This window comes from Magallana gigas, chromosome 2, assembly GCF_963853765.1.
Source record: "Magallana gigas chromosome 2, xbMagGiga1.1, whole genome shotgun sequence".
NCBI classification, from domain to species: Eukaryota; Metazoa; Mollusca; class Bivalvia; order Ostreida; family Ostreidae; genus Magallana; species Magallana gigas.
The window spans coordinates 1,211,022-1,234,899 of NC_088854.1; the positions used below are offsets into that span (position 1 = coordinate 1,211,022).

The 23,878-nt window shown below is 34.5% G+C and overlaps 1 protein-coding gene across 2 annotated transcripts in view; it reads right to left on the reverse strand.

Moving 5' to 3' along the window:
- Nucleotides 1-263: 263 nt before the first annotated feature.
- Nucleotides 264-23,878, reverse strand: part of LOC105336620 (cardioacceleratory peptide receptor) — a 42,009-nt gene continuing 18,394 nt past the window's right edge. Inside the window, exons 2-7 of one of the 2 annotated variants that reach the window (XM_066074430.1) lie at nucleotides 5,587-5,752; nucleotides 5,231-5,425; nucleotides 3,657-3,796; nucleotides 1,664-1,835; nucleotides 1,027-1,170; nucleotides 264-845 (exon numbers count right to left, since the gene is read on the reverse strand). In XM_066074430.1, coding sequence (XP_065930502.1) covers nucleotides 613-845; nucleotides 1,027-1,170; nucleotides 1,664-1,835; nucleotides 3,657-3,796; nucleotides 5,231-5,425; nucleotides 5,587-5,752 — 1,050 coding nt within the window. In that variant the 3' untranslated portion in view covers nucleotides 264-612. The remainder of the gene's footprint in view (nucleotides 846-1,026; nucleotides 1,171-1,663; nucleotides 1,836-3,656; nucleotides 3,797-5,230; nucleotides 5,426-5,586; nucleotides 5,753-23,878) is intronic. The other variant, XM_011440997.4, reaches the window with a different exon arrangement.

The following is a 23,878-nucleotide window of genomic DNA, read 5'->3' on the forward strand; positions in this document are numbered from 1 at the left end:
CTTATTCGTCCGAAAAGATCGTAATTCGTCCAAATACATGTAACTTATTCGGGCGAAGAAATAGCTATTTCGTCCGAACAAATAGTTAATTTGTCCGAACAAATAATAATTTGTCCAAACAAATAAGATTTCTTTATTTTTTCATTTGGCCCTTCCAAGCCGCCGCCGTAAAATAATGGTTCATCAATGTCTATTTTTTTTTTCTAAAAAAAACTATGCAGAAACTATGAAAGTAAAGAAGATAATTTTTTGTCATTCTATACAAAAATTGATTTTTAATCAAATGTTTATGTATAATATCATATAATACAGTAGAAAAATAAAAAGAAAAAAAAAATACAACTCATGTTGCTCCAAACCACTTTGATATGGTTTAATGGAATTGAAACCTGATGTTTCATAATATATCGTCTCAATAAGTATCACTAAATGATTAATCATTTGTTACAAAAACAATATGTATTTTTCAGTCAAAATACAGCATAAGATAAAACTTATCACCGGTATATAAGTGAAGCACCATCAGCCAATTAACCACGTGACCCTGATGCATCCTGTCAGTGTATTCTGAACTTCTACAACTGAGGAAAGGCGTGGTATTAAGTAGTGACGTCACAAATGCGAAACGGAGGTCGTTGGAGGGGCTGTGGGAGAACGCTTAGCACAGAGTCTTTTGTAGAGGGCCGAATTAAAGAGGAAAAATATGAGCGGATTGGCGGCACTGTTCAGTGGATATAAACTTTGAATAAAAACAGAGATGGCGATGTTACTCTGAGATTGCGGAACACGATCGTAAACGGCTAAAAGGTTGAAAGTCCAGTATGGAGTCCAACAGAACACAAAGACTGTAAAAAAAGTAATACATACGTACATAAAACTAAATCTTGGCATTTTTCTCGCACGGGCATCGTTCCATATGGAACGTCTTAGGAACTTACTACTTCCTTTGAAATTACCCATTGCCCCTAATATGACAGTTTTAAAAAATGGCTCCTGGATTTGAAAAGAACTACATAAATACAATACCTAGAACAATGACAAACGTCATTTTGACGGTTTTGATTTTAGCTTTCGGTATGATTCCCCGGGAACTGGAGCCACTAGTCTTCTGCCAATGAACTCGCTTTTGTTGAGGCGGCTTAAGTGGCGTTCTTTCTTCAGAGAAACCATCTGCAAGATTCATAATTTGAAATGTACCCTCTATTTCTGTGTAAGAGGAAATAAAGCCCAGATGTTTAACACGATAGCAATAAGCATATTACGGATACAAATCGTTTGTTTAGTATGTTTAACTAATCTTCTCCAAAGCAATATCGATGTTAGGAATTTAGTTCATACACAATAGGGAAACAGTCAAACCATTGACATGAGGTAGAGGAAGAACTGGTTTCCCCAAAACAGAGAGGTAAGAGTATCACTGTTATGCTAATAGTTATGAAATAATCATATAATTATACTGCTAGTTACTGAGTATGATTTTGTCAAGAGAACAAAAAAAATCGGTAGTTCTGAGTTACAATTAATCATGTTTTCAGGTAAAAGTGAGTCAAATGATGAACTGTTCCAACCATGCTCTTTCCGTGAATGTTTCTCAGTTCATTTTTAGCGCTAAACAGTTGAAAGTAAATAATACAGTTAAAAGAAAAAAAACCCTTGATCTGACCTTTGGTGACGACCGTGGAAAGTTCCATGCAAGAGTCCTCGGCCTTACTTCTCCGAGAGGACACTGTGAATGAGGACTTCCGCCAGACCACTGTCACTATGGTGATGTAACAGATGGCGATAATCAAGGTCGGGACAAACATCACTGCCAGCGATGTTAGTATAATGTACACCTGTAACAATTAATCTGCTATTAACATTTAAAAAAAAAAATTCGTTTTATCACAATGCAATAAATCTGCATATTAATTATCGGATTCGAAATTTCGTTAAGCAAACGTTAACACGTTCTCGAATATCAAAACGTCAGGACAGCGTCAGCTATAAAGATGAGCTTAATTTAATTGTTTAATTTGAAAAAAAAGAATCATTTTTATTGAAAGCACCGATCGACAGTTTTCAAAACATCTTACATTGACTAATAAGATATAAAGATGAGTTGATCAATTACACCTGTTATTTTTGTAAAGCCCCGGGGTGATCTTTCGCCCTCTGCCTTCGGCATTGAGTAACAAACACTCCAGGGCTTTCCTGCCACCCTTGGGAAACATTCTGGTTCATTGATTGTCGCCCTCGAAACCAGTAATATATGTATAATAAACACCTGTGTCACAAATTATCGTGCTGTTACGAGGGTACACTGATAATTTTTAAAACGTACATTTGATTGGTGTTCATATGAATTTTGTGCAATTTAGCCTTATAACATTTAGAAATTCGTAACTTGTGTTCCTTAAATTTTAATTTAAAGACCTGAAATTTAGAAACAACCATTATCAGTGTTTAGGCTCTATGTCCAATAAATTTCAAGGTCATATCAACAGGTCAAGGATCAAATATGGTGACGTCATCTAGGATTTTTATCAATCGTCACCTCCGTCAAATATGCTAAAACTTTAATTTATCTAAAAACAACTTTTGAATTTCCTTTATTTTGAGAAATTTAAATAACAGGTTATGAAAATCATGTTATTAAAGTTTATTCAAATTTGAATCAAACATTTTTTTTTAGAGACCGTGAAGTGCTGCAATTTTCGTCTACAGAATTCACAAGCGCTAGTTTTACAGTATATTGCATTAGAAATTACCTTAAGTTACCAGTTAGAATTTATTTAAGTGTCTTTAAATAAAAAGAAGGCATGTATAAATAGAAACACAAACACTTGTAATATCTTGAAAAATAAGTTAATGGCATAGGAAAGTATAACATAGACTATTTCATTTTACTCTCCACTGAAAGGAGATTCAAATGGTATGATTGAGGCGATGTGGGCAAAAATTGTGAGATCGGATTTTTCCCCCCCCAAATTTTACATCTATAATAAAGGGTCCTCCACACACCCGAAAAAAGTTCTACCTACAAGCCCATTCTTCTAAATTGCGTAAAGATATGGATTTTTAGCATGTGTTCGACTTGAAAATGATCCCAAATATCTCAATTTTTGGAGAAAAAATCAACTTATAAAATTTTACCGCTGTTCATGAAAATAAAAACCCCCTGCAATATTCGAACTCGGGACCTGCGAGTTGGTAGACTGAAGAAACACCCACTGCGCCTCAGAGATAGATAACAAATAATGGAAGCATAGACTGTTTCACAATGCGCTAAAATCACCATGTTCTGACGTCAAGTGGTGTCGAGGATCCTTAAATTATGGGAAAAAATCAGCTTATGTGTTTTGTACTACTTTAAAACGCTTACATTTTGTTCTCTCTCTCTCTCTCTCTCTCTCTCTCTCTCTCTCTCTCTCTCTCTCTCTCTCTCTCTCTCTCTCTCTCTCTCTCTCTCTCTCTCTCTCTCTGAATGAATGCAACTGCGGGAATTTGTCGGGAAACAATGCACTCTCATATGGCAATTCACGTACATTTGCAATGCAAAAATTAAAGAAGTGAAAAAAAAACCTTCAGCTTTTTTATGTTTAAATATCGAATTTTAAGGAGTGGGAATTGTAAACAACTTTTGAGATCAATGGCTAACTTTGTAAGCTACCTACGCGCCACATCCACGGTTCAGGCAGAGACAGGTGACACTGTACTTTGGAGTGTTTTTCCTCTTCTTTATACATAAACATCGGCATTGAAAACAGGTATGCCAAACCCCACTGAATCCCAATCAGAAGGCGGACCCGAAATCCTGCTCAAATTAAAGAAAGATTATTAAATGGTTATCAAGAGTTTATTTAAAATGTTTTGAGATCTTGCTAAAAGGGAACATACAGTTAAAAATTTTCGGAGCTAAAGATAAAACTGGGGATTCTTCTTTCTGATAAAAACTTTATGGCAAATAAGATTTAAGGTAGATCTGACAGCTGATTCGGTGACCTAACCTCATGAGCAAAAGACTGTTCAACAAGAACATTAAAATCAGTTCCTATGATCGGTAGATACTCAAACTTTTATTTATCCTTCTAGGAAACAAAAGGAAAATCCTCCTAAGTTTAAACTTTGTAAGGTCAATGTGTCTAGTTTTCATACTTTTAGCTATTGCCTGTAGAGGTCTAATTTAAAAAAAAACTTTTGTCATTTTTTTGTAGGGGTTGAGTTTTCTAACCTTTTGCCATTGTCTGTAGTGGTTTAGTTTTCTAACCAATAACTATTTCTGTAAGGGTCTAGTTTTCAATCCTTTTTTCAAAGCCTGTAGGGTTCTAGTTTTCTCTAAAATTTTGCCCATTGTCTGTAGGGTTCTAGTTTTCTAAACTTTTGCCATTGTCTGCAGGGGTCAAGTTTTTTAAACTTTTGCCATTGGCTGTAAGGATCTAGTTTTTTTTCTCTTGAACTTTTGTCTTAGTCTGTAGGGACCTAGTTTTCGAATCTTTAGCCATTGTCAGTAGGAGTCTAGTTTTCTTACCTTTTGCCCATCGTATGTAGGGGTCTATTGTCTTACTTTTTGCCATTGTGTGTTGGGGTATAGTTTTCTAACCTATTGCCATCGTCTGCAGGGATCTAATTTTCTTACCCTTTACCATTGTGTGTTAGGGTATAGTTTTCTTACCTTTCTTACCATCGACTGCAGTAGTCTAGTTTTCTTACCTTTTGCCATTGTATGTAGAGGTCTATTTCTTTAAACTTTTACCATTGTGTGTAGGGGTCTAGTTTTCTAACCTTTTGCCATCGTCTGTAAGGGCCATTTTTAAAAACTTTTGTCATTATCTGTATGGGTCTAGTGTTCTAACCTTTTGTTATGTCTAAAGGGGTCGAGTTTTCTAACCTTTTCTATTGTCTGTAGGAGTCGAGTTTTTTTTAACCTTTTGCCTTTGTTTGTAGGAGTCTAGTTTTCTAACATTTTGCCTTTGTGTGTAGGAGTCGAGTTTTCTTATCTTTTGCCTTTGTGTGTAGGGTCTAGTTTTCTTACCTTTTGCCATTGTCTGTAGGGGTAATGTTTTCTTACCTTTTGTCATCGTCTGTAGGGTTATAGTTTTCTTACCTTTTGATATTGTATATAAGTGACTAGTTTTCTTACCTTTTGCCATCGTCTGTAGGGTTATAGTTTTCTTACCTTTTGCCATCGTCGGTAGGGTTATAGTTTTCTTACCTTTTGATATTGTATATAAGTGTCCAGTTTTCTTACCTTTTGCCATCGTCTGTAGAGGTCTTGCCACACTATCAAACCGGTCTATGGACATCGCTACCAGTGCGTAGGTCGAGCCGTACACGGCCACGCCACTGTAGAACTTGACCGCCTTACACAGCACGTCTCCGCCATACCAGTCCACAAGGAACTTCTCAAGCAAGTCAATGCCTACATTCAGGCCCACCAACAGGTCTACAAATCCAAGAAAATACCTCGGTATCAAATGTCCTATCTTTAATGATAGTTCTATGACAAATAACAAACACATGTGACAAAATAATTAAAAAAGGACGCCTTTCAACATGTACAAAACAAATTCACGAAAAAACTATTTAATACAAGTTTCTAAATACGTGGATGATAAGGCAGTCTGCAGTGGTTACCAGCTATAGCGAGGTTTGCCATGAAAATATTCATTCTTGATCTGAGCTTTCTGGTCAGGAAGATGATGACGAGGACCGCGGTGTTACCGGATATTATACACAGGAAGAGGACGCACAGGAACACCCTCTGTTCTGTCTGTAATCAAAACAAACCCCTCAGTTCTAGATATCAGAATAAACACTATTTAGTTATTAGTCAGATTTTGATTTAATAATTTCCTGTCCTTTCTGTGAGACGTGTCATAGATTGTATTTTTATTATTGTTGAACATGCCATTCTTTAATTCAAATTATACTGTCGTTTATTTTCCAGACACGATAAAAGCGAGTAGTTTAGGATAAAAAAAAAAAGCATGTCCTCGTGGCTACCTTATATGTAGGCTGGTATATTTATCATACGACAGTTAGCTTATACTTTATTAAAACCAGTGAAAGAAAACAAACTCAATCAAAAGAGGCCTAATGTAATACATTTATAATTAAGGATTTTCTTCAAGGACCCACTCTATCAAACATTACATGAATCCTTATACATGTAAATAGCTTATTTGGTCTACAATGACGAGGCTTTCATTCTTCCCATTTTGTGGCGAGATTTTACTCGACAGCTGATGATAATCGTTTGATGGAGAAGTCCTTAAATGCGGCGAAATGAGATGTGATCAATTTGGACATCAATACGGATCAGCGGAAAAGACCAAATTAACGATTTTCCTCTCCGGCGCTTTATTAAACAATAAACAAAGCAATGAAGTTAAACAGTCTATGCAAAGTTCAGTGAGGCCTGAATATTCCAATCCATTTATCACTTACATCTGAAAGTAAAATACAAAAACTCGTACATTCTATAAGGCGGTATGTGGCGCCTGTCGATATATGATTATGTGGAAATGTACATTATAATCAAAATATTTTCACCGTTTTAGACTTTTCAAATTTTACAATATTTGACCAAAAAAATGTTATAGTAATTGTTCAAATGGTAAAAATTATAATAGCCCCAGTAAGATTGGAACTTATGACATGCAAATTCGTCGTTAATGAACTACCCGATTTGCGCTACCCTGTTTGTAAACAAAACATTCCTTGATTTATTGTTTATTTCGATAGGAATTACATTATACTATGGAGGTATCCAATACCAACTTAAGCGCATTCAGTTCATGTTTTCATTTTGTTATTTTCAAGGTTCCTGAATTTCTTTCGTCCACCTTCCAGTGTGAAATCAATACCTCAAACCAATTCAGCCGGAAGCAGTAAAGATGTGAAAGTGATAAACATATATAAACACTTCATAACTAAGAATGTTTAGTCATATATAAACACTTCATAACTTACTAAGAATGTTTAGTCTCTATTTGAACAGAGGCTATGATTTAAAATAAGTGTATTTTAAATTTAAGACATTTCCGGCTTAATGAAAAACCTAACATGGCAGTGAGTTGCAACTTTTTGCTTGTTTGTTTTTTACCAGTCGTTTTTCTGTAATTCTTATGATAGGCTGGGAGGGTGTGCTTGGTCTGTTTTTGATAGGGTGGGAGGTGTGTTTTGGTCTGTTTATGATAGGGTGGGAGGGGTGTGCTTTGGTCTGTTTATGATAGGCTGGGAGGGTGTGCTTGGTCTGTTTTTGATAGGGTGGGAGGTGTGTTTTGGTCTGTTTTTGATAGGGTGGGAGGGGTGTGCTTTGGTCTGTATATGATAGGGTGGGGGTGTGCTTTGGTCTGTTTATGATAGGGTGGGAGGGGTGTGCTTTGGTCTGTATATGATAGGGTGGGAGGGGTGTGCTTTGGTCTGTTTATGATAGGATGGGAGGGGTGTGCTTTGGTCTGTTTATGATAGGGTGGGAGGGTGTGCTTTGGTCTGTTTATGATAGGATGGGAGGGGTGTGCTTTGGTCTGTTTATGATAGGATGGGAGGGGTGTGCTTTGGTCTGTTTATGATAGGGTGTGGGTGTGCTTTGGTCTGTTTATGATAGGGTGGGGGTGTGCTTTGGTCTGTATATGATAGGGTGTGGGTGTGCTTTGGTCTGTTTATGATAGGGTGGGAGGGATGTGCTTTGGTCTGTTTATGATAGGGTGTGGGTGTGCTTTGGTCTGTTTATGATAGGGTGGGGGTGTGCTTTGGTCTGTATATGATAGGGTGTGGGTGTGCTTTGGTCTGTTTATGATAGGGTGGGGGTGTGCTTTGGTCTGTATATGATAGGGTGTGGGTGTGCTTTGGTCTGTTTATGATAGGGTGGGGGTGTGCTTTGGTCTGTATATGATAGGGTGGGAGGGATGTGCTTTGGTCTGTTTATGATAGGGTGGGAGGGTGTGCTTTGGTCTGTTCTTGTGATGAAACGGTTGAATTGTCGCTTTAAAAACGTTTTTTAAAGGGGCATGGTCACGATATTGGTCAAATTTTATTACAATGCTTTTGGAATGCATTTCTAATGATCAAACATAATTTGGGTGCCAGTCGATGAGTTTTAAGCAAGTTATAGGGTTTACAATTCTTCGTCATGTAAACAAGGCTCGTGCCCTGTTTTTGTTTACATAGGTTCAATATATTAGTAAAAAATCTTTTACAAGCTGATTTATCATTTTAAGCAAAAATAACATTCCTAACGTTTACCACATTCATTTTATGTCTAAAACTGAAATTTTCCCTTCAACATTCAACATGTAAACAAAAGCTGTGTTTACATAGCGAAGAATTGTAAGCTCCGTAACTCGCTTTTAACTGAACAAATGACACTCAAATTTTTGTTGCCTATTAAAAATGCCTTACTAAAGCAATGTGAACATTAAAATCGAAAAAATAATTTTTGACCAAAATCGTGACCATGTTCCTTTAGGCACCTCAGTACATCAGGTTTATTAAGACACTACGTCATGACTATTTAATTAAATGTTTTGTAAAATTGTTCGTATCAATTTACTTGGTTGAATATCATCAAAGCTCAGTGGTTAAAGTATTAGGCTTTTACCTTTTACCATTGATCATGAGTTCAATTCAGATTGGAGCTTTTGTTTATGTTTACTGAATTATTTGTTGAAAATCATCATTTTATATCCGACATTGCATAATGTTTCTCCTATATGAGTTAAATACTTCATAAATACTTCATATTTACATTCTACTGGGTGCGTTCAGAGTACTGCCTTTGGCAGACAAAAGTTACCACTGGTGGGTTTTTTTACCATTGGTATGCCAACGGTACCAATGTTTGCCGATAAAATTTACCATAGGTAGACATTTCTGCAGACGATCTAGAGCTCTGTTAGCGATGGTAACCTTTTTATGACGTCACAAAAGTGGCGGATATTGTGTATGCATTAAGGACGTTTACTCAGGGCGAAAAAAAATCCATTAATAGGAACGAAAAACTACTTATAGTTCATTGTAGCCCCACTATTGTGGTGCTATTTTTCACTTTCAAATAACTAGATCAATGACCTACTTTTTCTGCTAGTGACCTCTAAATGTTTTTTTTAAAAATTGTCAAAATTTGTCAAAATTGTCCACCATTTTCAAGGTTTTCTTTTTTTTTCAAAAATAAAAAATAATAAAACAGTTTGTAGGTTGGGAAATGATAAAATACGAATAGCTTTACTAATTTTATATTTGAATGAATCGTTTTAAGCTCATATTTTAAGTTTAATTTAGTCCGAATTTCCTCTATCAATTTTCAAAATTGTACCTATTTTTGATCGAGTTTTACAAAAAACTGACCAATAGGAGCTCCAAACCATCGATTGCCTAAAACTGTTTTTATTGTCTGTATTATTTTGTCATTAACATTATATAAGGTCAGTGATCAAAATTTCGAGATATTTTATTTTGAATCGATTTTATGTATTTCAAAGAGTTTTCCAATTGCGTGCCAGCCAGTGATATAAATTTATAGACGAGTAAATGCAACTACAAAATATGTAAAATGATATGAAAAAACACATAAAATCTTAACTTTTGCAATTACACTGCAACAGAAAGTTTTTAAGAGAAAATAAGAAAATGAAAAATTTAGTCCGAATTTCCTCTGTTTCAATTTTAATCTACCTTTGTCGGAGCATATATTCCTCAAATAAACAAATCATGGATATCAATATCGATATTTGTTAATAACGTTGTTGTTTTGTGTGTTTAAAACAACTTTGGACTTCAGATATTGAACTTTGTAAAAATATTTTTTTAAATCTCAAACCCTGAATAAACGCAATCCTTAAAGGCAACATGTTTACTTCACAGTTTTTTTTTCACCTTAAACCTTGTTGTAGCTAAACAATTCGTTTTAAGCACTGTAACATGCCAGAAGTACAGATGAATAAAATATCTTTCCGTATATGTAGACATGTTGCAGGTGTTTAGGGACATTGGTTGGAATATGACTTCCATCTATTTAAAGCACCCTAAACATTTTGAAATTGAAAGTTTTCTCAATTTTTTTGCTACTGATGTAGGCTATCTATTTGGCCTTAATTTTTCAAGGAGGAGAATATAATCTGTAAAAAAAACTTCCTTTTCTAAAACCGATCAGCCATATATCGAAAGCTCTCAAACGTAGTTTCAAAAAAACAACAACAAACCAACAAAGCCTTTTCAACATTAGGGGTAGGGCCCTATAGATTGTTGTTGGTATTAACCATAGCATTTACTTTCAAATGTGTCCCTGGACAAACGGCATTAAAATCATCGGGTGTAAATGAGAGTATAGTAACGCGCGTTATTCAATTTGTCTGCTCAACTGACGGCAGTTATTGACAAGATGACGTCAAATATAAATCATTTAATGCTATATTATGCACCACGCTATTTACAATAATTAAGTAATTTCCAACTATTTTGCATTGAACCACTTTTAACTTATATCAAAATAAAAGTGAAAATTGGGAGACCTTTGGATAAGGGACACATAGCAATTGGTACTAGCCTACTAGGAACTGCCGAAAAAGCAAGTCCATGGAGGTATCATCGTGTCACAAGCAAGTGTACAGCAATATTTTTCAGACATAATGGTAAACCATTTATGTAGCCTATGAACAAGAAAAAAAAATCAGAGGGAATGTGAGATATATATGAAGAGAGGAATTATTAATTGCATATTCTATATGGATGGTTTTATCAGATTTTTGAGAATAGGTCTCGTTCATTAAGAATTAATTTGACATAACAGCTGTTTCAAAATGTTTTGTACTTCATGCTTTCAACTTGATTATATCTACATGGCATCAAAGGTTCGTAATTGTGAGTCCCTTATCTTTGGTACGTAGGTATATGGTATGCATTACGATATGATAGCTTAATGTCAAATGCATTAAGAGGATTTTGAAAAACATGTCAAATACTCAGAAGACTGGTATCTGTGAAAGTCGAATAGAAGCAAGCTAGCTTCACAATTCTTCTATAATCTCTGGGGCAGAGTCAAATTTACACTAGCAGAGATTTTATGGGAAAAGAAAAAATACTCTTCTAAAGAAAAAAACCCAGCCATAACTTGTAAAACTAATGTTAAAGCAGGCTAGTAAAAAGTCTTTGTAGATGTTACATTGTATGACTCTTTCCATACCCATGCAAGTCATGGTTTAACATGTTTATACTTGATTCGAAATCAATTCTAAAACCCTTGTACCAAAAATAAAAAAAAACATTTAGAAATTGACTGGATCCCCAACATACAATTTTGACCCGACTCCCACCCAAACGTTAACACGAAACTTCTTCAAAAAATTTGATGGCTTTGCATGTTCAATTTGGATCAGGGCCAGGCATTGTCGCTTATTTGAGCAACTTCATATCTTGTATTTCATAAGTTATTCAGCAATATAATAAATAAATGTTGGTGAAGTTGCCCATGGGCCAATTGTTGTGTAAGGAGACAGGGCACAGGGAAAGTTATTAACGACTGTGGGATAATCGGACTGAATTATTTCCGTTATGAATTGAGTGCATTCGGAGCTTTTGAGATGGATGATTAAAACTGGAGACAGCTGTGTTTTAAAGCAGTGGGAAATGGACGTCTGTTGCACGATTGTTTAACTCCCTTGCAGCCTTTAAATTCATCTCGGTGTGTAGTATTTTGCTGCTTTAGTCGTTTTAAATCAATATATTTGGCACCGTTGGAAATAACATGCATATGTTACTTTTCCCTCCTGGATTCTCTTGCCTTATAAGGTTATCTTAATAATGGAATTTTTCTTACTTTTTGTGTTAAAAAATGATGGATCGATTGTTGCTATACTTTTTTGTTTTGTTTATCATCTGTTCCGTTTTACATCTTACCATTCGAAAAACAAAAGTAAAGAAATCGAATTCAATGAAAAGAAAGCTGATTTTTGTCACGTTTTTTACCTTCGCCCAAATATCGCATATATTTCCCAACAGTAAACATAGGTTTTTTTTAATTTACCCACTTTAAACTGTTTTCATCTAAATGAGACACTTTCTTTTTGACATCGGTCATTCTATGTTTTATTGACCAGCAGGCATGTCCAAGAAACTTTCCTAAGATATGACCTTAGTGAGTTCTTATGACTGAGGAAACAAGTTAGGAACCTCATAAGATCAACGTACGACACATCTAAAGAAGCTCGACGATAACTTAGGAACATCTTAAGATGTAACTCGACGGTACCTTAGAAACATCTTAAGGTGTAACTCGACCGTAACTTAGGAAAATCTTTAAAAGGTGTAACTCAACGGTACCTTAGGAACATCTTAAGGTGTAACTCGACGGTACCTTAGGAACATCTTAAGGTGTAACTCGACGATAACTTAGGAACATCTTAAGATGTAACTAGACGATAACTTAGGAACATCTTTAGGTGTAACTCGACGATAACTTAGGAGCATCTTAAGGTATAACTCGACGATAACTCGACGATAACTTAGGAGCATCTTAAGGTATAACTCGATGATAACTCGACGATAACTTAGGAACATCTTAAGGTGTAACTCGACGATAACTCGACGATAACTTAGGAACATCTTAAGGTGTAACTCGACGATACCTTAGGAACATCTTAAGGTGTAACTCGACGATAACTTAGGAACATCTTAAGGTGTAACTCGACGATAGCTTAGGAACATCTTTAGGTGTAACTCGACGGTACCTTAGGAACATCTTAAGGTGTAACTCGACGGTACCTTAGAAACATCTTAAGGTGTAACTCGACGGTACTTAAGAAACATCTTTAGGTATAACTCGACGATAACTTAGGAACATCTTAAGGTGTAACTCGACGATAACTTAAGAGCATCTTAAGGTGTAACTCGACGATAACTAAGGAGCATCTTAAGGTGTAACTCGACGATACTTAGGAACATCTTAAGGTGTAACTTGACGGTAACTTAGGAACATCTTAAGGTGTAACTCGACGGTAACTTAGGAACATTTTAGCTCGACGGTAACTTACAAAATATTAAGTTAAGATATCTTGATCTACAAAAATCATATTTATTTTTCATTCTAATTCATACCAATGAATTAGAAGACTTGTGCAGAGATAATTCATTTAACATAGACAATTATATATGAACTATAACACGATAGGCCTAATACAAGTAATTTTAATTTGACGTTTACAATTACAAAAATATACATTTACATATACATGTACATATACATCGAAATTGATTATGTACACTTTGTATGTCTTACTGTTTATGTATATGTTCACATGTATAACCTATGAGATATTTGTCTCTTGGAATAAAGAACTAGGCTTAATACCGGTAATTTTAATTTGTATACAGTTACAAAAATATACATTTAATAGATAACCAATAACAATTTAGTTAAAACAAAATACCACAGGAATAAACAAGCAGCCATTTAAAAAACAAAAGAAAATATGTACCGGGACCGCTTTTGGCTTACAAGCCAATAGTTATTTAAACCACAAATCTGCATTCTTTGAGTGTAAACATTAGGTAATCTTGTCTTTCAAGTAATGCATAAGCACGCGCTTTTTCATAGAATTTAACGTTACAAACACAACCGATTTCACTTTAATCTGCAATGTATTGAATACATTTACAGGTAAAATAAAAAAAAAATCAGTTGAAATCTATCTCAAAAAACATTAATACGGTGTATTCAACGTAAATGATAAAAAATTAAGAATGATAATGAATGGCTTATATAAACTTATGTAGATTTACTCATTTTACATTTCATCAGAGGCGGTATTTGTGAAGAAAAAATAAATTCGTTTAATTCGTCAGCTCCCAGGCAGGCATGTAGCAACGGAGAAGGGAGGAAATTAGGGTCCCTCTCCATCTATCTTAAAATCTTAAAATAAACGTGGATGATATTAAGCTGGAACTCTAGAAATAATTTCCTTATTCTACCGGGCTTAAGTAAAAGCATGACTTATTTTATTTATTCAACATTTGTCAAATCTTAACTTTTATATATTCTTTAAATAGTCTCTCAGTAAAAACATTCACTCTTTACGTAATCATTCAATAATATGTTTTACGGTGCGACCGTTGGGGCGAGCACAGCATGTGATCAAACAATGAATTATAATAAATCAATAAAAATAAAAATAACAACGTAAAATTTGAATGCAAAAAATAAAACCTATTTTCAGTAAATTTTCATTATTCATAGTTTATAAGATTTGTTATAATTTATTTATGTATAAGTAGAACGGTAGTTTAATCTCAGATACAATGTTGTTGAATGATAAAGATTTTATTATACACATATTCATTGCACTGTATCTCCTCTTTTAAAGTGATTGTAACGTCAGTTCATCCCCTTTTTTTTGCAGTAGACATTTTTTCTTCCTTCATATTAAACTTGCCTCATCTAGGGCTCCCCCCATGTTAAAACAATAATATTTCATTTTTTTTCAATTTACACATAGAAAATCGACTTATCATGAATTTGCCCCCTCCTTTTAAAAAAAAAATGTTTTTTTTTAATTTACGCTTAAAAATATTTGCTTATCATATTGAAAGAACATGGTGCCCCCCCCCCCCTCCTCCCGCATGTAATAAATTGAAGTAAAAATAAAGAAAGCAGTGAACTGCTAAACTGCTAAAGAGGTGAATAATTAGAATTTTCATGATTTTTTTTCTTTCTGCTCGCAAACATTTTTTGGATGAGCCCCCCCCCCCCCTTTTTTTTTTTTAAAAAGGCGATGCTACGTTTCAGGAAATTACCGTTATTATAGTGAATAAAATTAATGTGAGCATTCATCCAGATGAGTGCAATTAATTTACATCTGTTTCCTGTGTCTGAAGAAATGTCCTTATTCATCAGTTGTTCTTTAGCTTAGCCTTTGCAAGATTTTGAGAGGATTTTATTTTAGCAGATTTACAATAACTTCAGTTAGAGTAATTTCCCCTTATCAGCGCTTATTGTGACGTCAAAGCTGACGTTGGTTAAGTGTCGCCTGACTCTTTTTTTTAAAAACTAACCTGAGAAATAAAAGAACGCAAAATATACCGTTTTATTTACTTAAAAAGCATGATGTTCTTAAAATTACACATATGCATCTCAAAAGTTTTACTTTAATTCTCGCGAGAACGTGAGGTTGGAAACCATTGGTACAATGAATTGTGGGTCAAAATTTACTGACGCCGAAAAAATCTATCGGATCAATGTGTAAACCTTTGTGACGTCACTCGATTATCGTTGATTGAGAGTGTACTGAGGCGAACTTTAGAGGTAGCACTGGCTGTATGTGGTACACATCGTTATTGTTTTTATATTGTCTTGCTGATTCTCGTGAGAGTGTGAAGTGATAAAATTGCCATGATTACAGGGAACTACTGGGACGATTAAAACAATGCATTACTGGTCCGATTTACTGACGCCAAAAAAATCCGTTGAATGAATGTGCAACCAGTCCGAATTTTCTATTCACACACGCCTTGCCGGTAGAGCTCGCTTCGCTCCGGCGCTGCGCGCCGGCGAGCTGCGCTCGCTATTATTTCATTGCAAGTATATATTTTGTTCGAGACTATCCCCGACTTGGATCCGCCAAAGCGTGTCCACGACCTTTCTCTCATTTTGGTATTTCGGGCTGGTTTATCGAAAATGAATGTAGGCTTTTGATTATTTTCACAATAATAACTTAATATGTAAACGGTGTGACCGTTGGACCGAGCGCAGATTTAACACAGTGCAGTTTGATTTTTGTAGAATAAAATTTATTTGAAACGCACACAGTAGGATCCGCCTGGTTGCCTACTCAAATCATTAGCCCAAGTTTTACTAAACGTCGCGTGCTCAGTCTACATTGTGACGTCATATTTCAGACGTAAACGTTCAAGTTTTGTCTTCGGAAATAGCCGAAGAGAGTAACGTTATTCCGACCTATTTTTTATTTCTTCTTTCATTGTTTATCAATTTAATTCATATGAATGCCGCTGTAATAAAATTAAATACTTTATTCGGTATCTAAAAGATCAGTTCCTTGACCTTAATGTTTTTATTTTCCATCTGATAATTTGATAAGACATACATAGAACATGTCGTGTTTCTTGATTAAAGCATTATTGAAAATTATCTGGTTTCCTTTTTAATTTCTTTTAATTCGAATTACCTTCTATTGAAACACTGGAACTTATTTAATCGAGTTTAGGGGCAACAAACATCGATAAGTAGTGATCAATCAATGATCGAACTAACTTTTTAAAAACAAAATGGCTGCCAAGATGGCGGCGCCCAGGGCTGGAAGAAATTTTTTTTGGCCTTAGTACCCCTGATTCAACTTTCATTTTTCACTGATTTTCTTATATATACGTGTTACCATTAATCCTCGCTTCGCGAGGCGGGCTTCGCCCGCCTCTCGCTGCGCTCGGTAATATGTTTTACGGTGTGGCCGTTGGGGCGAGCGCAGAAGGAGCCATACATCTGTCATCATTGTTAAATGCAACCCGTGGACTTAACCAAACCAAAAAACTTTGGCTTTGTCTCGAATACTTTTACCACCGCAAGGAACCGGAAGATATCAAACTTTTATTCCAATGGTCCCTTCCTAGGCTCATACACTTAAACAAAAAACTACCACTGATCATTTATAAAATGTTAAACAGACTTATTAAAATATTTTGATAAACACAAAGCCGGTTTTTTTTTTATTTTTTATCTCTTCTTTACCTTTTAATAATGATCATTAAAATCAATAAATTGTGTGTCTGTGTTATTTCTCATTTTGTTCCTTGTTGTTACCGGTGTTTTAATTATTTTTCTCTCTGACATCAATTTTGTTTTTAATCTTTCTAATTTTTGTACGATATATAAGCGTTGTAGACATATGTGCCCTCCCCCTCTTTTTAGTGTGTGATATCCAATATTATTGAAAGGTTTGACCACATATGCAACTATAACAAATACATGTAGATATCTATTAACAGTTTAATTTTTTTTTTTATTTATTCATTACAAAATGACGCGGCTACACGTAGATCTAATAACGATTAGACTTTTCTTTTTTAATAATTTTTTGTCACCTACCTAACGTATACAATGATTGGATCAATATGACAATAAATTTAGTATGGAACTTGCATGTGTATTTACTGAGCAAAAAAAAAAAATCATCAAAACAAAACTAATCAGCCAAAGAGTCACTGTTAATAGCGAGCGCAGTATCAGTATTAACGGTGACTCCCTACTGAGTACTTCCTACACGTTACATTCAGTACAGTCAGATGCTTGATCCACCTCTAAATGTATCGCGGGAATATAAAACGCGAGATCACTGTGACGTCATACTTAACTCTTTGCGCTCGACAGTTTTCGTAAATTGTCGGACAAATTCGGGGAAGGAAATGACGTCATAGGTACAGTTTTTTACGTAAGCATATGTGTTGTTTACTTTAATGTTTTTAAAAGGATTTTTATTGTTAAATGAAAATGATGTATGCGATTTACAGGTAAGAATTTTCCTTAGAAACGCTTCCTGTTCCGCCATGTTGCTATGCACCGCAAAGGATCACTGGGATAGTGGAACGTTTTCACGCGGGTCCACAAAATTTTCTTTGAACAATGTGCAGATTTCAACTCGAATTTCCTCCGTTCGTACACGTTGTCTATGGAGCTCGCTACGCGAGCGGCGCTTCGCGCCGCCTCGCTGCGCTCGCTATCAGTTAAAATTCAATTATACCTTATACGGATATCATCTCACATGTGTTGAAATACCAAAGGTGTAAGCAAGTACTCTGGTGCAGGCATTTTGTAGTTTATTTGCAAAATGCCTTCATCTATAAGTACGATGATAGACAATTACATACATAGTATAATATGTTTTACGGTGTGACCGTTGGGGCGAGCGCAGAAGCAACCACACATCTGTCATCATTGTTAAATGCAACCCGTGGACTTGCCCTAACAAAAAAAAACTTGGGCTTTGTTTGAAAACTTTTAAGAGTTAAAGTTATTAAACTTTTATTCCAATGGTCCCTTCCTAGGCTTATACACTTAAACAAACTACAAATGAGCATTAATAAAATGTTAAACAGACTTATTAAAATATTTAGATAAACACAAAGCCGTTTGGTTTTTTGTTAATGTAAATACAATTATGGTTTATCATCCCTTTACCTTTTAATAATGATCATTAAAATCAGTAAACAATAAATTGTGTGTCTGTGTTATTTCTCATTTTGTTCCTTGTTGTTATCAGTGTTTTAATTATTTTCCTCTGTGACATCAATTTTGTCTTTAATCTTTTAAATTTTTGTACGCTATATAAGCGTTGTAGACATATGTGCCCTCCCCCTCTTTTTAGTGTGTGATATCCAATATTATTGAAAGGTTTGACCACATATGCAACTATAACAAATACATGTAGATATTTAAACAGTTTAATTTATTTCTTTTATTTATTCATTACAAAATGACGTGGCCTCACGTAGATCTAATAATGATTGGACTTTTTTTTTCTCTTTTTTAATAATTTTTTGTCACCTACCTAATGTATGCATAATTATATGTTTGGATCAATAAGACAGTAAATTTAGCATGGAACTTGCATGCGTCTACATCCAGTACAGATGCTTGATCCACCTCTAAATTTATTGCTGGAATATATAGCCCGAGATCACTGTGACGTCATACTTAACTTTTGCGCTCGACAGTTTTCGTAAATTGTCGGACAAATTCGGGGAAGGAAATGACGTCATATGTCAGCAAAAATTTTACGTCAGCATATGTGTTGTTAACTTTAATGTTTTTAAAAGGATTTTCTATTGTTAAATGAAAATGATGTATGCGATTTATAGGTAAGAATTTTCCGTAGAAAATTTTACTGTTCCACCATGTTGCTATGCACCGCAAAGGATCACTGGGATAGTAGAACGTTTTCACGTGGCCTCATAAAAATTTCTTTGAACAATGTGCAGATTTCAACTCGAATTTCCTCCGCTCGTACACGTTGTCTATGGAGCTCGCTACGCGAGCGGCGCTTCGCGCCGCCTCGCTGCGCTCGCTATTATATAAATAGTGCCTGTTTGGGAGGGTAACTGTTGAAATTGATTTAAGTTGAAATGAGTTGAAATGATTTTAGAGGGGTGTCAATTTCAACAGTTACCCTCCAATACAGGCACTATTTATTTTATGATACTGAATGTCTTAATTTTTAAGAAAATTTTACTGCTTTTATATAGAAATGAAGTGAATTCAACGGCGAACCGTACGCGCATAATTTACGCGCATGTAACAATTCGTTGTGTTACCCGTTGCCAAGTGTGTTGCTAACGCTGAGGGTAATAGAACGGATTACCAACTGCGTCTAAACCAATCAGATTTCAGTATTTAACATGAAAGTATAATAATACTGATTGTTATTTTAGTTTTCCTCAACCGACAGATGAGAAATAAACCTTTAAAATATTAAAACACCAAAGAAAAACAATAACTTTTTGGGAGAACAATTTTCCTACATTCCCACTGCAATTAAATTACTTCTTAAAGAAATTGAAAAAATCGATATTATTTTCAAGAGTAAAAATTATATTGGACTTTTAAATCCTTCCGGGAAATAAGTTTCCTCAGAGTAAACTATCTGTCACAACTAAACTCCTGTAGCAATACTATTATCGTTCTGAAAATAAAATTCCTTTATTGTTTTTTGATATTCCTATTGGATTTCAAATGACCTTTTGGAAAAAAAAGTTCTTCCAAATAAAACATTATGTTTCTAATGGTTATGGATTTGAAAGGTAATTATCCCATAAATCAGCTAATAATATTATATATTAGAAAGGCTACTCTACATGGCATATATAGATTTTCTGGAAGCTGAGCCTTTGACGTATCTGCACGTCAAAATGATCCGTCACGTAGTTCTCTGCCGCAATGAAAGACTGAGTACTAAGATCACACTGTACCAGGTACAAGCATCATTATAGTCCTTTGTTTCTCCATCACGAATCCATCCTCGTCTTTTAAGTCTGTCACTTCACTAGGTCTCGCTTGGAGTCGGTCTGTGATGGAGTGTATCATTTTCACAAAAGGCGAAGCATCTCGTCTGTTATATGACGAAGAATCTCCAAACCTGTCACCATTGTAAATGTACTGAATGAAATCGTCTATGATTTTGGCGCCTTATGAAATGTCATCGTAATTTAGGTTACTAATATAAGATTATCATTCAGAAATGACAAAATTCCATGCTCCCCGGAGATGATAGCTTCGCTTTATCTTTTTAGCGCATTGATGGATTGCTAGAACCTTTCTGGGAATGTCGTAGAACAATTTCTCAAGGGTCGTTAATTTTGTCTCCGATTTCGTTAATTTTGTCTCCAATTTCGTTAATTTTTTCTCTGATATCCTTCCTTTGTAATTATCTGAAATCCACCTATACCTGATGGCTATAATAATTTTTTGTTATCAATTATGTTCATGAGGATTTCTTACAAATCTAATTTGTGACGAAACAGGAGATCTCTGTTGACCTGTAGGGGGCAGATGGTGCCAGTCTCATGTAGAATATGCATATCAACCACCGAGGGAGGAGGCATGAGCTTTCTACTATGACCCTCTACCTGAAGTATACTCTTTAGAATCCCTCCATATTAAGTCTGCTTTCATTAGAAATTTTGAAGAAGCTATAACACTGCATTGTATTTTTCCATCATCTGACTGGTTTTATCTTTCGTAATGTGTCATCATAATGGAATTCCACTTCAACATTGTTTGACTTGAGTTAAAAAGGGCAGTTGTGGTAACAAGCAAAAGCTAATTTCGCTCCTTTATGGTTCTATTGCAAAAAAAGTAAAAATGGGTCGGGTGCACCAAAAGTATACAATGCAATATGAGTTTGAGGGGCAACTGAAGTTTGAGGCAGACGGGCGACTTCATAAATGCTGCTACATTTATAAACGACGGCTTATCTAGTTCATATTCATTGACAATATCAGAAAAAAATGAATTCATTGTGTTTAGATAGTAAATCAGTATCACATAATGCGAACTTGTTATAACAGGGTAATGATTAATAACGAAATAAGTATATTGTTATAAAAATATAATAATCTCGTAGTAACAAATTTATTAATCACAAGTTATTTAATTTCTCTCACGAGTTTCTTTCTTTCATCTCATTTTTACTGACTTTAACTTCGTTTTTCAAGTAGTGTACAGGTACATTTGTAAACGAGTTATATGTGTAATATACAGTATATGCGACTTAGGCCTACATTATATTCTTATATTTTAAGAGACAATCTGTTACATCGTGAGATGTGTGTACTTGTATCCTTTTCTACTGTCTTTATCAATTAAAAAAAGAGGTACAAAATTATTACTTAATGATAATGCAAGTATGCAGTCATAATCATTTTAATGTTATCAAAAGCCAATGCTTTGTTATACATTATCTTGTCCGTTATAACCAATTAATTATGCGCTTTAACATGACATTATGTCGCCACGATGATTTATGTTGATTTCCCTGTAGCGAGTTACATGAATCAAAGCAACTTTTAAAGTGACACGGAGAAAATATTGGAATGTTTGGTGTGCCACTGGAAAACTAAATCAAATAAATTTTTTAATATAAAAAAAAACCAAGGGCAGCGCAAAGCGGAGCATCCCCTCGTGACATGACTCGTTTTTCCGAACTGCCCGGCTGGGTTAAGTAATAGACGCTTCCGTCAAAGTATCCCCAAATTTTGGACTAGTTCTATTGTAAGTAATACGGGAAAATTTGTCCGAAAGTCGACTGCATGTTTCGATGTCAATCGGATGACTTTAATTTCTTACCCGCTTCAACTTTACCTTATGGGCAATCTTCAATTTTTTTTTACCTTTACTAGATTAAAATCCCAAAGATTTGAACTGCACACGGTAGCGATTTACTTAAAGTCGTACATAAAATTACCGGAAATGTCCATTGTGAAATCGTGTATAAAATTCATGTTTTAACTTCACTTTTTTACGGTAATTCAAAAAATATTGAATCAATTGACTTGGAAATCAATAGTGTTTGTCCTTTTACCATGCCAAAGAAGTGTACAAAGTTTGATGAATATTCATTGGAGGGTTTTCTTGAAATTTTGCTAAAGAGCTGACAATGGACACACACACACACACATACACACACGCACAGCAGCGTTGCTATATCCCCCTCGCAACAAGTTGCGCGAGGGGATAATAAAGTGCTGACTTTTAGGGAACAACATTATCTTTTAACGTTTATTTCTATAATAACTGAGAATAATTAGATACAGGTTGAGAATATGAGGAATAATAACTTATGTTTGTTGGTGATTTTTGTTTGTTTGTGTTTATATATTTTTTGTACTCAAAATATTTTCATATTTTCACAGATTTACATAAATCATTAAAGACTAATTAAAATCAACGCGTGAAATTAAATTCTAGTAACCAAAAATAGGACACAAACAGTCCATTTGTTTATTTTTTATATTTCTTTTTTGGCCAACTATTTTGATTCAGTAATTCAGTCATATGATGACACAATATAAATAATAACATTTCTTGATAAGTTTTTCTTCTTAAATTTCCATTTCTCAGATGATTTCCTTTCCTAAAGTTTATCAGGTCCATGAAGCCAGACTAATGTGGGGCGTCTGATACAGACAATTTATCCCGACATACTTTCCTTTGAATCACCCATCTATCATATATAATTCAATGAAGTTGTACCAATCACTACTCCAACTAATTATTTTCTAAATTTAGAAAATCGTCACTATACTAGTAAAATTATTCCAAAGATAATACTAACAGAAAATAATGAACAGATAGAAATAGTTAAACAAGAGGAGATTTTAAATGAACTGGAAAATTTTTATAAAAACTTGTATGCAAATAATTTGATGATAACAGAAAGTACAGATATTTCACTAAGTGACATTCTAAAAGATTATTCTGTCCCTAAATTATCTGACAATGAAAGAAAATCAATTGAAGGATATATAACATATAAGGAAGCTTCTTCGGTTTTAAATAGTATGTCAAACAATAAAAGTCCAGGCAGTGATGGGTTCACAGTTGAATTTTTAAAAATGTTTTGGAATAAATTAGGCTCCTTTGTTGTTAGATCTTTAAATTATGGATATAAAGTAGGAGAATTATCATCTACTCAGAAACAAGGAATTATAACTTGTATACCCAAGGAGGGAAAGAGTAAATTCTCCCTTGGTAACTGGAGACCTATCTCATTGCTCAATGTTATATACAAAATTGGGTCAGGTTGTATAGCAAGCAGGATAAAAACTGTTCTAAATAAAATTATCAGTAATGACCAAACTGGCTTCATCTCTGGAAGATATATAGGGGAAAATATTAGATTGATTTATGATCTGATGAACTATACAGAAAATAATTATATTCCAGGGGTATTAGTTATGATTGATTTTGAGAAAGCATTTGATTCTGTTGCTTGGGAATTTATACAAAATACACTCAATTATTTTAATTTTGGCCCATTTATCTGTAACTGGATTAAAACTTTTCAATGTAATGTTATGTCCTGTGTGTCCCAGGCAGGCATTTTATCAAACTTTTTTAAACTTGGACGAGGCTGCAGACAAGGTGATCCAATATCGCCTTACATTTTTTTATTATGTGCGGAAATATTGTCAATTAAAATTAAAAATAATGAAGATATTACAGGAATCAAAATTAATAACACCCAATATTTAATATCACAATATGCAGATGATACATCAATAATCCTTGATGGAACTGAGAAATCATTAAGGGCAACCATGAAAGAAATAGATGATTATTATAAATTATCTGGTCTTAAAATAAACCAAGAAAAAACTCAGATTGTGTGGATAGGAAGTA